General features: G+C 45.9%; 1 protein-coding gene across 2 annotated transcripts in view; it reads left to right on the top strand.

Annotated features, from left to right (window-relative positions):
* LRP1 (LDL receptor related protein 1) overlaps positions 1–16,473 on the top strand; it is a 1,437,817-nt gene that overhangs the window by 751,773 nt on the left and 669,571 nt on the right. For both annotated transcript variants that reach the window (XM_086966724.1, XM_086966716.1), the window contains exons 54-55: positions 9,011–9,151; positions 14,530–14,717. In XM_086966724.1, the coding sequence (XP_086822850.1) occupies positions 9,011–9,151; positions 14,530–14,717 (329 nt within the window). The remainder of the gene's footprint in view (positions 1–9,010; positions 9,152–14,529; positions 14,718–16,473) is intronic.

Here is a 16,473-nt window from a genome sequence, read left to right as displayed (position 1 = left end):
GGAAACGGCGTGTTTTCTAGTATGTATAGAAAGCGGGGTAAGGACATCATTTTGTACAGCGCTGCTTTCCCCAGCATGGTCAAGGGCAACCCCGCCCAGAACTTGACGTCTTGTTTAAGCCGTTCCAAGGGTGGCGTCAGATTTAGTTGTATGAATTCCGTTGGGTCCATTGTAACATGGATCCCCAAATATTTGAAAGAGGAGCCAGCTAGTCTTAAGGGGCAGTCAGGGTCTAGCACCAGGACCGGGCCTTCCAGAACATACATTTCTGATTTGTTCCAGTTGATCGTGTAACCTGAAATTTTACCATTATCGTCACACAGGTTCAAGAGCACCGGTACGCCACGCTCGGGGTCTGTTAAATACACCAGCATGTCATGTCATGTCATGTCATCGGCGTAAAGGGACAGCCGGTCTTCCCAGCCTTCCTTCTATTGTATCCTCTTAAGTAAGGGCGTTTGCCTTATTAAATTAGCTAGTGGCTCCAGGGAGAGCGCGAAAAGCAAAGGTGAGAGGGGGCAGCCCTGGCGGTGCCTCTCCCCAACGGAAATGCTCGAGAAATGTGACCATTTGCTACTACCTGTGCCATCGGTTTCGTATACAGCAGTTTGATCCATGATATAAATTTTGAGCCGAAGCCCATACAGACCAAAACCTCGAATAGGTAGTTCCATTCCACTAAATCAAATGCCATTTTCGCATCCAGGGCTAATATTACTGCTTGTTCGTGGATCAAGTCCGCTCTCGCCAGTACCCCATGAACCCTGCGAAGGTTCAGTGCCGTGTTCCTATGAGGCATAAATCCAGATTGATCTGGATGAATAAGATCAGGCAGATGCGCCATCAACCGGCTGGCTAGGAGCTTGGCCAAAATGTTACCTTCCGCGTTCAGCAGAGAGATAGGGCGGTACGAGGAGCAATCCTCTTGTGGCTTCCCGGGTTTAGGAATCACTACTATAGTGGCCATTCTCTGATCGAGTGGAAGTTCACCCTTCTCTAGACATTCCTCGTACATGTTGAGTAAGTATGTACTGAGCTCCTCAGACTGGGACTGATACCATTCCACTGGAATGCCATTTGGTCCGAGAGCTTTGCCAGGTTTGAGCGCTCGTATGGCCAGCTGTACTTCATCGCTAGTTATGGCCGCATCCAGGTCGGCAGCTGCCTCCGGCTGCAATACTGGGATTTCTATCCTACCTAGCGCTTCCCGTGCCATGTCAGTAGTTACCACCCGTTCTGGGGTATAAACATTATCAAAATGTGTCGCCAACGCTTCAACTATCCGTTCAGGGCTCGTCTGAGTTACGCCGTTGCTATCCCTCACTTGCTGGATCCCTCTGGAACTACCCCCCCTCTTATCGAGCCAGGCCAACATCTTTCCCGCCTTATCTCCCACATCGTATATCCGATTATGTGTATCAGTTATGTGCGCCTTCACCATATGTCGAACATGTTCCGTATATAGTTGCTGGTGGAGTGTAAGGGTATGCGCCATGTCTATTGTAGGATTAGCTTCGTGCAAAGTTGTCAAGTCGCGCAGTGTCGATTCAAGCTAAGACTGTTTGGCTGTTTGCTCCTTTTTATGGGCCGTAATGGAGCTTATTGCCTGCCCTCTCATCACCGTTTTGTAGGCCTCCCATAGCACCTCTGAAGAGGCCACGGTAGCCACGTTTTCTTCGAAATATTGTGTTGTAACTTTCTGGAGGGTTTTCCTGATTTTCGGGATTTGAATGTATGATGCTTGAATGGGATATATACGGCTGCAAGACTTTTCCTGGGTGGAAACTGTTAGGGTGATCGGGGAGTGATCCGAAATGCCTCTAGGGTGGATGTCCGCGGTATCGACGTGTTGTAACCTTCACCCAAAGCTAAAAAGTAATCAATTCGGGAAAGGCTGTTATGAGTGAAATGTGTACTGCCTGTCTTGGGGGTGGACGTGTCGCCAGATGTCTACTAGACCCATTGCTGTCAGGAAACAAGACTGACAAGTTTGTTACCAAACTTCTCAGCACATTAAACCCGCACTGATGCCAGTGTGAGATTTAGTGTAAAATGCACCAGAGGGCATCTTAGAGATGCCCCTTGAAACCTAACTTACAATTCACTTCTGGCTGAGTGGCTATAGAGGCTGCCACACAACAGACATTTTGATGGACCCCTGGGTAGGAGAGCCCCCAGCTCTCCTGGCCTGCAACAATGCACATCCTGGGCGAGGTGCTAAGTCTCCTCCTATAGGATGGTAAAGGGTAGGCTTCAAAGGCATGCCGCCTCTGTGAGCTTCTCAGACCATTTGCTGTACCCATCAACCAGCCCCCACCAGTCCTGCCCCCCACTCTGGCGGGAAGACTGGCTGGAAAAACTACGTCAGGAAGGGAGTGTGCCAGCCTGTGCCAACCCCACCCCTAAGGTGGGGGAGACTAGGTGAAGCACGACCCCGGGCTCCGGCCATCTTGAAGATGGAGAGCCCTGCCCAATCACAGCTAGGCTCCTGCCCACCTCCCACAGGAGAGGAACAGGCTAGGGGATGTATTCACCCCATGGCAGGGACCCATTGGTCCCTGTCCTTGCCCTACCTGTAACGCCCCTAAATTCAGAATATAGGGGCTCCCTGAACCTTCCTTCATCAGATCCCGATACGAAAAGAAGAAAGAAGATCGAGAAGAAGACCCACCATGCAGCTGCTAACAGGACGACAATAACTGACTTGGCCCCAGCCCTACCGGCCTGTCGATCCTGGAACCAGCTCAATCCCAGCGACTCCTGCGGACAGCAACCTTGGGACACCCGGAGGACCTGCCTGCCTTGACCCTCTTGAAACCTGGAACTCCCATCAGCAGAGGCTCTGCTGCAACAACCCACCTGGTGCCAACCAGGAAGCTCCTGACCAGCCCACTCTGCACCTGCCGAGTCCGGACCCGACCCAACCAAACCAAGACCACGAGGATGTTCCCCCAGCGACTGGGACCCGAAGTCTAGTGCCCAAAGACCCTCCTCGATGAACCAGCCGACGCTTGCAGACTCAGAACCAGGGGCCACCCCAACCGCGACCAGCCGAGGGTAAGCTTTTCCGACACCCAAAGACACCCCTGCACCCGGCACCCTACAGCCCCCTGTGCCTCCCTTTGGGGTGCCTACCTGTGCTCCAAGATCCCAACTTACCTCTCGAAGTGCTGGTCGCCCCTGGAGAGTCTTCGTCCCCGAGCCTGCAGCCTTTATTCCTTTTTTACCTATCCCATTGGATAACATTGAGCGCCCGACGGCTCAAAAGCACCCTGCACCCTGCGGCCCGAGTGCCGCTGGCTGTGACTCCTGTGTCCTATCCCCCCCCCCGCTCCCCCCTTGCCCTGAGCAAGTGACCAGGAGCCCAGCTCCCACAGCCGCGTGGCCTGCTAGCCAGCAGCCACCAACCGAAGGCCCCCCTTCCCTCATTGGATAGCATTGGGCCTACCTACCTCTGCACCCGGCTGCCCCTGTGCCACTGGGAGTGAACTAACTGTACTTACCTGACCCTGGGGGGCCCCTGAGTCTTTGCCCAGAACCTGAACTTCACCAACCAAGTACTCATCTGGAAACCAGTAATTTAATCACCTGCCATTGGATAACATTGACTCATTTTGATTAAAAAATGTTCTAAGTGTGAAGTTTTGAAATCTAAAAATATTCACATAAAATCAGCCAAAGACTGAATTCCAAAGTACTCACCTGTGATCAGGGGAGAAACCAGTACCTTTCATCCCAGTACTGAACCGCAAAAGTAATCCCTAGCGGGGTTGCTAGTAATCTGTATTTTCTCCATAGGAACCCATTGTTTGCTTTTCTATGAAATTTCTTCTGTCTACTTTTGAAAACTTTAAATATTCTTTAAAAATCACACGAAATACTGAAACGCAATTACCTACCTTTTTTGAGTTAAGACCCCAGTGCTTGACCTAGGAGACCAGTACTGGATTACAAAAGTAACGTAATCGTACTTTACCTGCAACCTGAATTTTCTCCCATTGAATAACATTGTCAGATTGCCATTGAAAAGTTTTTAAGTGTGAACTTTTAAAACAGCTTTATATTCATGAAAATTCACTATAGTAACTAAAACGTTTTTGCTAATCTGGTTTGAGCTTAGACCCCAGGACTGAATCTAAGATCTAGTCCTGGGACTACTAAAGTAATCTATATAGTAATCTGTTGTACTTACATGTGGTAAACCTTTTGAGCTAAATGCCATAGTGGTTTTAGGATTGTGTTGCTTACTGTCAATACTGTATTAATTATGTGCACGAACTTTATTGCTCCTTTGCAAAGTAATTACACGAGAGAACTCCTAGCAAGAAAAGTATATTTTTAGAACTGTTGGTTCTAAAAATAAAACACCTATATCTGTCGCTATAAAAACAATTGACCTGGAGTTCAGACCTTGAGTGTGTGAAACCTTTTGCTGACTGAGTGTGTACAACAAATGCTTTACACTGTCCTCTGGTACTGCCTTACTGCTCGACCAAGCTACCACTTTGGAGAGTAAGGTCAGTTCTGACTTTAACCTCTATTATACCTCTGGGGTTGGTGGACTCTATACACACTGTACTTCATTCTAGTCCAGTATATATAGAGACACTTTCTCAAAACTATAAGTTAGTTAACTTTGGTAATCTCTTTTCATATTGATATTCTTTTCTTTTTTTTAAAACAGATTTTTATTCAAATAGGAAAAAAGGGGACACAACATAGCCACACTTTAAGTTGCATAACATGTATCAAAGCACTTCCATAACATTTCGTCCGATCAATTAAGATATTAACTGTTGAGAAGGACAAAAGCCATTAATGCAAAACCTATATAAGTGCATTATTACAAGTCAAGATATGCGCTTGTGAATGAAGGATGAAGTCAGTGCTTTGTAGTTTGCCATGTGAGGCAAAATGAGCGTAGAAAGACAAACGATTAGGAAGTGAGCAAACCAACATCCAGTTCCTCCACCCCTCTCCCGGAGGCATATCTCACCCCCCATCACCCCCCCCTCCCCCCCCCCCCCCCACCACCCCCTCTTGAGAAGTTAAGGAATCAGGCAATGCTAACCAAACAAGGTACAAAAAGAGATTTATCTCGGAAGGGACAACAAGGTAGAAGTAGAGTTCAGTAATGGAACATAACATGTCTGCTCTTCTGGGGAATCGTAAATACAACTGGGGACTTAAGGACAAGGAACATCCAGGAGGAAGAACACCGCTAAGGGGGTATTTAGTCGGAAGCCTCTTCTGCGCTTTCAGCTTCATCTCCCTGGACGTCTGCCAGAATCATTCATATAGATAGTCTAATCTGCAAATTCCTCACCGTCACACCTCTCATCTTCTGAAGACATTTGTCCTTCGGTTGTGTTTATGTGCCAGTAGTTTAATATACTTTTGCTGTGATTGTATCCTGGGTCTTTGGAGAGAGTAACCTATGCAATACTGATGTCCCTGAAACAGGTGGACCCTTAATACGGCTGCTACTTCACATCTGGATGTGATATCAGGTAGGTATGCAGCTAGAACCATCCTACACGAGATGGGTGAATTGTTCAACACTTTTCAGTGCGAGCCTATGTATGAAACTGTGTCTACATATACTGCACCAAAGTGAGGGACGGTGTGTATAGAGTCCAAGTGTCTCCAGAGGTTTAGCAGAGGTTAAAGTCAGATAGAACCTTACTCTCTAAAGTGGTAACTTGCTCGAGCAGTAAGGCAGTATCAGAGGACAGTGTTAAGCATTTGATGTACACACTCAGTCAGCAAATGAATTCACACACTCAAGAAGTGAACTCTAGGCCAATTGTTTTGTATAAGAAATATACTGTTATTTTATTTCTAGAACCAAGCAACCCTGGCACAGGTAAGCATAAAAAATACTTTTCAGTAGTAAATTACTTGTATGAACACAGTTCAAAATTGCAGTGTAATTTGTACTGGTTTTGGTTACAGTTTTAAGTAAGCAGTTTGCAACACATTGCAGGTATAGTACATTCGAATAAATGGCCTTTTTTAAGTAAAATGCAGTTAATTACTTTGTAGATTACTTTTGCTAACACAGGGCTGGAGCCTAGATTCAGCCCTGGTACATTTCCTGAAAACAGGTGAGTAAATGCGTTTAGTTAGAGGTACGATTTTTAAAGAATATTATTGCATTTCAAAAGTTGACACTTAGAAACTTTTTCACATAGAATCACCAATGTTCTACTATGGGAGGAAATTCACTTAGCAGGTAAGTTATGTTATCTATACTTTTTTTTACTCCGTGCTGGATACCTAGATTCAGCACTGGGACATTTCCTGAAAACAGATGATAAAATGCATTTTGGTTATTCGGATGATTTTTAAGGAATATTTGTAGATTTCAAAATTCGACACTGACACTTTTTCTCCCAAAAAGTTTCTATGTTATTCTATGAGGAAAAAAAGGCTATCGGTTTCCAGGTAGGTAATCTGTCTTTGGAGTTGGGGCCCTGGGGTTAGACTCTGGGGTTTCCCAGGGTCAGTGATACACTGTTTTTACACCCTCAGCGGCACTCGGGCGGCTAGGTGCAGAGTGTTGAGGCCCAATGTTATCCTATGGAGAGAAGGGGGACACCAGTTGGTGGCTGCTGGCAAGCAGGCCACAGGGTTGTGGGAGCAAAGCTCCTAGGGTTAAGCTCAGGGCAAGTTGGTGAACAAGTCTGCACAAAAGGGGCCCCCTCAACGGCACTAGGGCGGCCGGGTGCAGGGTGCTGTTTTGAGGTCGGGTGCCCTGTTGATTTCAATGGAGATTCTCCGGGACAAAAACACTGCAGGCTCGGGGACGAGGATCTTCCAGGAGCGACCACCACTTCGAGGGGTAAGTTGGGTTGTAGAGGGATGGTTAGGCACCGCTAGGTTGGGCCCACAAGGCCATGGGGCGCTGGGTGCAGAGGTGCCTTTGGACGTCGGATTTTCTTGCCTGCTCTGGTCTCAGTAGGGGGGTCCTCTGGATTGAGGCTGCAGGCACCTCCAGATCTTGGGTCAAGATCGCTGGGGGGGACCTCCTCGTGGTGATTTTCCACTCAAACTCGGGCCGGGCTCGCGGGTGCTGAGTGGGCTGGATTCGTGGTTTCTGGCTGGCACCAGAAGCTGCAGTTCAAATACGTCCGTTGTTCACAGGAGAAACTGCTTGGAAAGGGAATGCAGTCAGGTCCTCCAGGGTTTTTGAGGTTGCTGGCCGCTGGACACGCCGGGGTTTTGCAGGAGCAGGTTTGAGGGGAGTCGGGCCTGTAGGACTGGGGCCAAGTCAGTAGGCGTTGTCCTCTTGTTAGTTCTGCACAGCTTCTCATCCATCTTCTTCTTCTTTTCTTGTAGTTGCTGGATCCGAGGAAGAAAGGTTCAGGGTGCCCCTAAATACAAAATGTAGGGGCGTTACAGGTAGGTAAAGGGCAAGGACCAGTGGATCCCTTCTCTGGGGTGGGTATACCCCCTATTCTGCCACTCTCCAGTGGAAGGGGGCAGGAGCTTTCCCCTGGTTGGCTGAGTCCCCCCCCCCCCCCCCCCCCCATCCTCAAGAATGCGGGGACTCGAGGTTGTGCTTCACCTCGCCTCCCCAACCTTAGGGGTGGAGTTGGCAGAGGTGGGCACACCTCTCTTCCTCACTTTGTTTTTCCCGCCGGGTCTCCCGCCCAAAGTGGGGAGTAGAGCCAGTGGGGACCAGTTGCTGAAAGCAGCAAATGGTCTGGAGAGGCTCACAAAGGCGGCATGCCTTTAAAGCTTCTGCTTCGTGAACCCTGCCCATCCTGGGGGAGGAACCATGGCACCTCGTCCCAGGATGAGCATTGTTTCAGGCCCTCGAGAGCAGGAAGCTCTCGACCCAGGGGTCCAGAAACATGTCTGGTGGTGGCAGCCTAGACAGCCACTCGATCAGGTCACTGGGAGTTGGTCTAGTTTTAGGGGGCATCTCAAAGACGCCCTCTGTCGTGCATTTTACATTAAATCCGCCAGTGTGGGTTTAATGTGCTGAGAACTTTGATACCAAACTTCCCAGTCTTCAGTGCAGCCATTATGGTGTGGTGGAGTTCGTAATGACAAACTCCCAGCACCATATACTCTTAATGGCAGCACTGCACTTACAGTGCAGAGGAATGGACCTGAGTATTGTAAGGGTACAGGGCTCATGCACCTGTACCCTCACCACTGGCCTTAGGCACCCAGCTAGAGGGGCGACTGATCTATGCCAGGGCAGTGTTTTGTGGGCATGGCACAAAGGGATGTGTGCCATGTCGACTCTTCCCTTTGTTCTGCACCAAGACATGCAGCCTGCAAAGGCAGTGTGTGAGTGTCAGGGTACGGGTCCTCAAAGGGTGGCACAATTCGTGCTGGGGCCTTCTCTGTTCACAGTGCCCTGGGTACCTGTGGTACCACTTACCTAGGGCTGACCTGTGGCCAGAGATGCCAATTGAGTTTGGGCTTTAATGCAGTTTTATGGAAGGAACACAGGCCCTGGGTACCTGATTGGCAGGAGCCCAGGACACGCTCAGTCAAAACACATCAGCAATTCAGCAAAAAGTGGGGGCATACCATGCAAGAAAGAGGGCACTTTCTCACAGCCTACCTCCAGGGGATACTTTAAGGTGATGAATTGACATACAGATAAAATATCCATTATGCAGATAAAGCATCCATCATAGAACGTGTTACCAGAGGTAAAAACCTTGCCCGGATTTAGAACAGCAGGTCAGGAGCAGGTGATGAATATCTCCTTTGATGGGTTAAACCTTTGTAGTAAACTAGTAAATGAAGTACTGGAAAAGATGAAAATAAGTTCATGAGAGCTTTACAACAAAGAATATAGGATTTAGGAAGGAGCATAATCATCTGTATTCTTCCAACAAGGCATCTTGTAGCATTATAAGCTGAAATCTTGCAGTAGCAATGACTACAGTCCATATTTCTCAACCCTTCATGAAATGGCTGAGATAAAGAGTGTTGACACATCTTCCTTAACTTTTGCTTGATGGTTTCCCTTTCTTCCCTGTAGTCTACCCAACCTGTGGCCCCCATGAGTTTCGCTGTGCCAACGGCAGATGCCTGAATAATAGCCAATGGGAGTGTGACGGGGACTTTGACTGCCATGACCAGTCCGATGAGGCGCCGAAGAATCCACGCTGCTCTAGCACTGGTAAGTTCGCTACAGCATATGTGGTGCCTTTGCAGCTTTGAGGGGGATGTCACTGTCATCGGGCATGGTCAACTGGCCTGTTTACCGTACCTTTGTAGAGATTGGGACCTAGAACAGAGGATATGGAAATGAGATATATGTATATGTATATGTATATGTATATGTATATGTGTATATATGTGTGTGTATATATATGTATATATGTTCGGTTGGGAGTGCTGTAGTAAGTAAGCAGGGGGGATATCCTGTGAGTTTTCCCCAAGTCATAACTTATTTTTCCTTGCAATTGTCCAAATATGTGCCAGTGGGTGTTTCCAAGACCAATTGTAGTGTTTTTTTAAAAGTATTTTTGTGTATTTTGTTTATGAATCAATCAACACAGAAACAAAATGGATGTGTCAAGTAGCCCCCCAGCATTATCCGAAAATCATTGTGCAAACATGAAGTGTGACTGTCGGCTGGCAGCCCCCAACAAAAGTGTTGGGGGCTGCCAGCCAACATGGCTGTGTTTTTAGTTTGATAGTTTGCAGTTGATTTGTGGCCTACTTCCTACACCCAAACACACTTTTTTCCCATTAACATTCACAAAAGGGAGGGGGTCCGCAAAAGACCCCTTACCTTTTAGGAATGGACTACCACTCCAACTTGAGGGTTAGCAACTTCAATGGTTTATAACCATTTCAGTCCTAAACCATATATTCACATGGATAGGAAACGTTATTTGTACAGGGCTCCTACAACATACCCCTTCGAAAATAAAGATTCCTTATCCATTTCTAAACCAATTTAAGGAGTCTGTAAAATGTTACTGACTCCTAAAATCGATTTAGTACATCTCTAAACGCAGTTTTTGGGTTGCAAACTCTGAATCTGAGTTTTGCGATCGAAAAACCGTTTTGCACATTCAGCCTAGAGAATGTTTGAAATACAGAGTGAAGTCATACTTTTGGGAAAATAAACCACAGAAGCATGTATGCTGTCGGAGCCTGGAGGGCTGGTAGAATTTGTCAAATAGACAACCTGGTTACAAGCCTTATTAACATTTCAAAACATTCCAGCACCCTCCCTTCGAGCATCCATTATCAACACTAGAAATCAGGGAATAATTAATAGGAAGTGAGGGTGATCTCCTTTCCCCCAGAGACAATTTAGCCAAGATATCCCTTCCGTCTAGTACCTTATGCGCCCTTTCTGCCATTGTTTCCCGCATTTCCTTTTTTCCCTTTCACATCTTCACTTTCTCTCTGTGCCTCTTTCCCCGGTCTCTTTTACAATGTATTATATTTATCATGAGTCAGACTCAGTTTATTTCTTTTTATCTGCCACCCCTCTCTTCATTAGGTCTCCCACCTGGCGATTACAGCGCAAAAGCGCTGTCTCGCCTGCTAGACCTATAGTCACCGGCTCTGCTTCCCAGGAGACAGGAGATGGGCACGCGCAGCCTCCGGAATCTGATCAGGTCGCGCGCCCATTGCTCCTGTGAACAGCATGCCAGAATCTTATCAGGACGCGCGCACAGACGCGCGCTCACACACACACGCGCACACACCCTCCCCCCCCACTCACCGGGCTCTTTCCGCTGCTACAGGCTCCGCCGCATCACCTCACATGCTGTTGGTTTTTTTACATAACGCACATTTACCAAAATCACGTCGTTGCTGTAAAATTGACGAGATTTCTTTTTCGGCTCGGGTTAAGCTTTCGTCATCCCTCAAGTACTACGCGAGCTGCGACCTAGTTTTCACTTTCTCTAATCTCTTTCGGCTTCCCCCCATTCATTTGAGCAGAAATACAGGCGAACACAACAGCAACCAACTGCGCTTGCGCTTAGGGAGGTGGTACGTGCTGGTCACGTGACAATGTCGTCTGCACGCTGCAGTTTCCTGTTCCGAGGCCGGTCGCTTCCGCAGACCGTATCCGTAGGACTCTACACGAGTGATCGGCAACATGGTAATCGTTAACCCAGTGGAAAATTGGAATAGGGAACTGTGTTATAAGACCCTTACAGCGCTAGCGGTGGACTCTCTCACCGGCCGGATGCTCGGAAGTTCTTGGCTGTCTATAATGTGTCTCTGGTAAAGGCTTTACGTCTATCCTGTGATGCTACTGGTAGCTGCTGACTCACGGTGTACCGGCGGCCATGGATTTGCACACAAAAAGGGCCATGGAGCAGTACGGGGATGGGTGGTCTGCTTTCCGTGTGACCCTAGTGGCAGACCCAAGGGAACACATAGAGCCAAGATAAAAACTGAGACTGCGATACTTGGGTCGCTGTGCAGTTTAGTTTTGCTCTTTAATATTTACCATCTCTAGTCCAGTAAACTGAAAAAAGTACTCCGAGACTGGGGGTTAAGTTGTGGCAGCTGAACGGGGTTTAAATCAATAGAGACAGTCAAGTGGCGTCCTACAGTCAAGGTACACATTCTTGTTTTTCATATTCTGCTGCAAAGAAATTGGCAACAAGGGATGGAGTTAAGAGATCTGTGTTTCCACAGTTTTTAATCATAATAAAGTAGTATAGAGGTTTAATGTGCCTCCGGCATAGCACAAGGTGTAACAAGGAGATATGATTTTTATTTTATGTAGGTAGCTCAGTGGGTTACTGCTTTTGTTACAGATAACTTAGTCATTTGCAATTCTTAAATTACAATCCTCCTACTATAGCACATTGAGATATGAATCGACACCACAGTTGCATGCAAACTACAAGGTTAAGGTTTAGTACCTTATTGTTTTTTTCCCCTCAATCTTTTGTTATTCTAAGGTTGTTAAAAAAAGGGCTCGCTTTGGTTGTGATACTCTTTTTTTTTTTAGTGCAGACAGCCACTGTGTTAAGTTTGAAATCCTGACTTTATTTTTCCAAACCAATCACTCTTTATCATATACTACCTACTGGTATTTATACTGTGTGTGATGTAAAGCTCTCTGGCACCATACATTGGGGTGAGTAGTTATACAAAACACACTAGTAAGTGCTATTCACTTCATTATTAATGTGATTACTGATACAAACAGATACATTTCTTACATAAAAGGGTTTGGAAAAGTCAAAAACCTGCCTGCAAATTTTATTTTCTTAACACTTGTTAAATGTAATGATGATACTTGTAAAGCGCACTGTTACCCCATCTCGGGGTGTCCTGTCGCTGAAGACCGCTGGGGAACCCGTCCTGGCTTTCCCTGTGAGATGGTCCCTTCTGGGTATCTCCAAGGTGAAACCAGGCATCCCCGGCGTCTGCGGGGGGCCGTTGTAGAGATGAGTCAAGCTTAATGCCCAGAGTTGCCGAGTGTGATCCCTGGTTAGAGTAGGCACTGAGGCGAGAATGATCGAGTCCGTTGACCCTGGTCCACGACCCTGCCGCGTCGGGAATTGAACCCTGGTCCCGGGCCGTTCTCTGCTTCCTGGTCTGCCGCCTCTAACCAGTGAGCCACACCACTCCACATGATGATAATCCGTAATACTTTTTCATCCCCTTCATTGTGTTGGTATCTCTGTGTTACTTGGCTTAGGATAGATCCCAGCCAGGATGTGACTGCACTAAAAGTATGACTGGTGGGCCTTTAAGAGAGGCCTTTGTGTTTTGAGTAAAAATAAGAACCCCCTCCGGACCTCCTACAGGTTATTGCTTTAAACCAGGTTTCTCCCGACAAGTAGACTGGGAGCTGCTGGCAGCTCTCTGGCTACCTAGAACTAGCTGTCCTGTGTGCAGCTCAATTTAAACTAGTAGAAGCTTTTTCTAGGTTGAATGAAGATCTGTATCAAAAAAGTTTAGTCTGTGTCTTTGAGACGAAAATGTGTGTATATTCAAAACTTAAAAACTGATGTTTGAAGAGCAATAGTTGAATTTCCCATTTTTTTTAAAGCTGATATTTGACTGATAAATGAGTTCTTGCTGAGACTTGTTACTAGTTTGTTACTTGAGTTCGAAATCCCTTAAATAATAGAATACAGGAGACATTTGGCAAAACAGGAACTGTCTGAGGAGTGTCTCAATTTACAATCAGTATGTGTCCTTATATACCAAACTTAAAAGTTATAAAGTTTGTGGCATACCATATAGGGTCAGGAATGTTGGTCGCTGCCACAGCATCACTGAACGCCACAGCATCACTCGTTCGCCATCACATCACTCAGCGCCACCACAGCATCAATCTGTGCAACCATTCAACAACACCTGGCTCAAATATGTTCTCTCAATGTTTCAAGCTTTATTACAAATGTAACAAAAAGATGTTAATATTTCACTGCTGTTCTTGGTTTTTCGTCACAATAAAATGCACTGAACATAATCTTCACAAAAGTTATTTACAAAACTTTAAGCTATGTCCATTATAAATTACAATAACTTTTATTTAAGTATTGCATATTGAAAAAAAATTAAAAGCCATTGTTTGTAATATCAATACATGTAATTAACGTAAATACAACACATATTGCATTACAAATGCTATAGGTGGCACATTTGCGAAAGTTATAACTATTGGCATTGTAAATGACAAAGCTATTAATTTCGCTATTTTAAAAAACAAAACATAAATAAAAAATGTGTCATTTACAATACCAATAGCTAAAACTTTCCTAATGCGAGACCTATTGCATTGTAAATGCTTGTTTTAATCTTTGCTAACAATAACATTTGAATCTACCTGGGTAGCAATAGAGCAAAGCTGTCTGCTGCTTGTTACCTAGCTGCCTTTTCTTTTTTCCACGCTCTCCCTTTTCTTCTGTTTAGTAATAATATTTTACACCCCTTGTTCGTTTCTTCCCCCTTTTCCGTTCCCATTGTATGCTCATTGTTTGTTCCTATCCTCTCTCCTTTAATTTACATTCTTATTTATCTTTTTCTGGCCTCTCTTTTTAACATTGTTTCTTGCTTACATATTACCTTTTCTTTCTTCTTCATCCACTTCTCCTCCACTCACTTGTTCTCCCGCTTTCTTTTGTTCCTCTATTTCTACTCACACTGTCTCTCTAGCTTCCATACTATGTCACCCCAGTGCCATCTTTCCAACTATTCCTTTCCATGACCTCTTCCTCTCTGTGAATCCTGAACCTTCCTATTAGTTCATGTATTGCACTTTTTATATGACGCTGATCAACCCACTCAAGGGTGTTAGTGCACGTCATGTAATAAAAACTATGAAGAAACTGGATTCCCTTTACAAGTAGATTAAATAGGAGAAGTGTAAATAGGTGCTAGTATTTCATGTATATTATTTGTTTAACATTAAGAAGGACTGTGTGGGTTTTTGTGTAATGTGTGGTCCTTGTTAAAAAAAGGCTGCCCTCGTGCCAATTTCAATTGCTCCTTTCCCTCCAGAGTCGCTTTGCTTCACTTCATCCTCCGATTTGAGTTTTTTTCTTTCTTCCTTTCCAGAAAACAAATGCAATGACTCCTTCTTTCTATGCAAGAATGGGAACTGCATCCCTGAGAACCTGCTCTGCGATAACAGTAACGACTGCGAGGATGGATCAGACGAGCTCAACTGCTTCATCAATGAATGCTTGAACCGCAAGCTGAGCGGCTGCAGCCAGGAGTGTGAGGACATGAAGATTGGCTACAAGGTTTGGGCTGCACAGTTGATTCTTTGCTTGTGACTGTTATCCATATAAGCGAAGGCTTGCAGCCATCTGTGAGATTCATAACATGCTAAATACCCTGAATATTTTACTGGAGCTAAATGCCACGCATTCCTTGAGGCTCTTGATTGCATTGATCACCTCAAAAGACTTCTGGCACTTTCCTTTGTTGGGTTTAGCAGATAACTGTTAAGGGCTTGTGGTTTAATAACATGCAGGGAAATGGACAGACTGCATAATATTTATTTTATTATTTTTTATTTGTCACTATTATGTTGCACAGACATTGCTCCTGGAACTAGCGAGACACTTTTTATTGTTGCAAAGGCTGCTTGATGTGTCTGATACGGAACAGTAAAACCTGATCCTGTAGCACGTAATCAATCATATAGCAGACTATACAGAGGGCTTTTCCATATTGACATTGCACACAATTACTTTATAGGCTCAATGTGATGGCTATTTGATCTAATATCATATGATGGTTTTTGTAAAATGTCAAAGTTGGGAAACATTCAGGTCGAGGCATATGACCTGCAGATCACACACTATGCATAGATCGCCATCTGGTGTTGGGCCGGAAGTTTGCAGTTTGTTATTGTCTTGGAAAAGTCTTTGGAAGTCACATGATAGGTGACTCCTCCTTTGGACAATAGTTCGCATGGGCATCGACTCAATCTTCAGATTGTTTTTTTCCGCCATTGGGCTCTGATGTGTTCCACGCATTCCAGTTCAGTATCGTTACCGAGTTAACTTTCAACGCTCAATCCTTACCCAATTCTTCGGTATTGTCGCAATTGCGTTTCCCTTTCGACGCGCAGCTCCACAAACTTCTACTTCAGTTCCAGTCGTTGAAGCAGGCCTTGGGGCCTAGCTGCACCATCAGGCCTTCGTGGCTCATGGAAAGGACTCCCTTCAAGAAATATCCTCAATGTGGAACCAAGTTTCCACATGCTGATCTGCATGAGGTGTGTAACCTCTGCCTTTCACCTGAACATGAGGCCAAAGACTGTCCGGCTTGTGCCTCTTACTGCTCCTAGAAAACCATCAGAGATCGTCAAGCTCGAAGAAGCATGGCTCGATTATCAATACCGGATGACATCTTCAAGGAAGGCATCGATGTACCGGAGCAGAAGCAGATCGAAGAAGGCACCTCCGACGAATCAGACTTCGAAGACATCACCCCGGGGCAATGAGTCAGAAGTACTGACGTCAACCCTTCCCCCCCACCGACCCATCCAAAGGCTTTGGTACACCTTCCGCTTCGGGCCCAGGTGCACACCGTGACAAAACTTCCCACGCCCCTCCTTTGGGCTTGGTAAAAAAAGTCTACAATTAAGCCTTCAGGCCACTCTGGACTGAGTCAGCCTTTTCGGTGCCAAAACTCCATCCTCTGCACCGACCAAAGAGAAACCAAAAGACAACCCATTGTCGTCTTCCGTGCCGAAGCCCGGTTTCGCACCGGCACATTCAGCATCGAAACCAAAAGACACTCCAACTTCAGATCTGAACAAATCTTCGGAACCAAAGAAACCACTGGCTCCGAAACACACATCGGAAGCGAAAAAACAACCGGTTCCGAGAACACCCGGCACCTCCGATCCAAAAAAATCATCAGAGCCAACCAAGCAACCGGTTCCAAAGACTCCAACCAAACCTTCGGAACCCACAACATTTCCTCAGGCCAAAACAAAGGAGCATAACATTACTCCAAAGGCTGTGCCACATAAGCATTCGGACC

Source organism: Lissotriton vulgaris, chromosome 1_1 (assembly GCF_964263255.1).
Source record: "Lissotriton vulgaris chromosome 1_1, aLisVul1.2, whole genome shotgun sequence".
Taxonomy (NCBI): domain Eukaryota; kingdom Metazoa; phylum Chordata; class Amphibia; order Caudata; family Salamandridae; genus Lissotriton; species Lissotriton vulgaris.
Note: the sequence above shows the minus strand (reverse complement) of the source record. Positions and strands in the feature narration are given on the sequence as shown.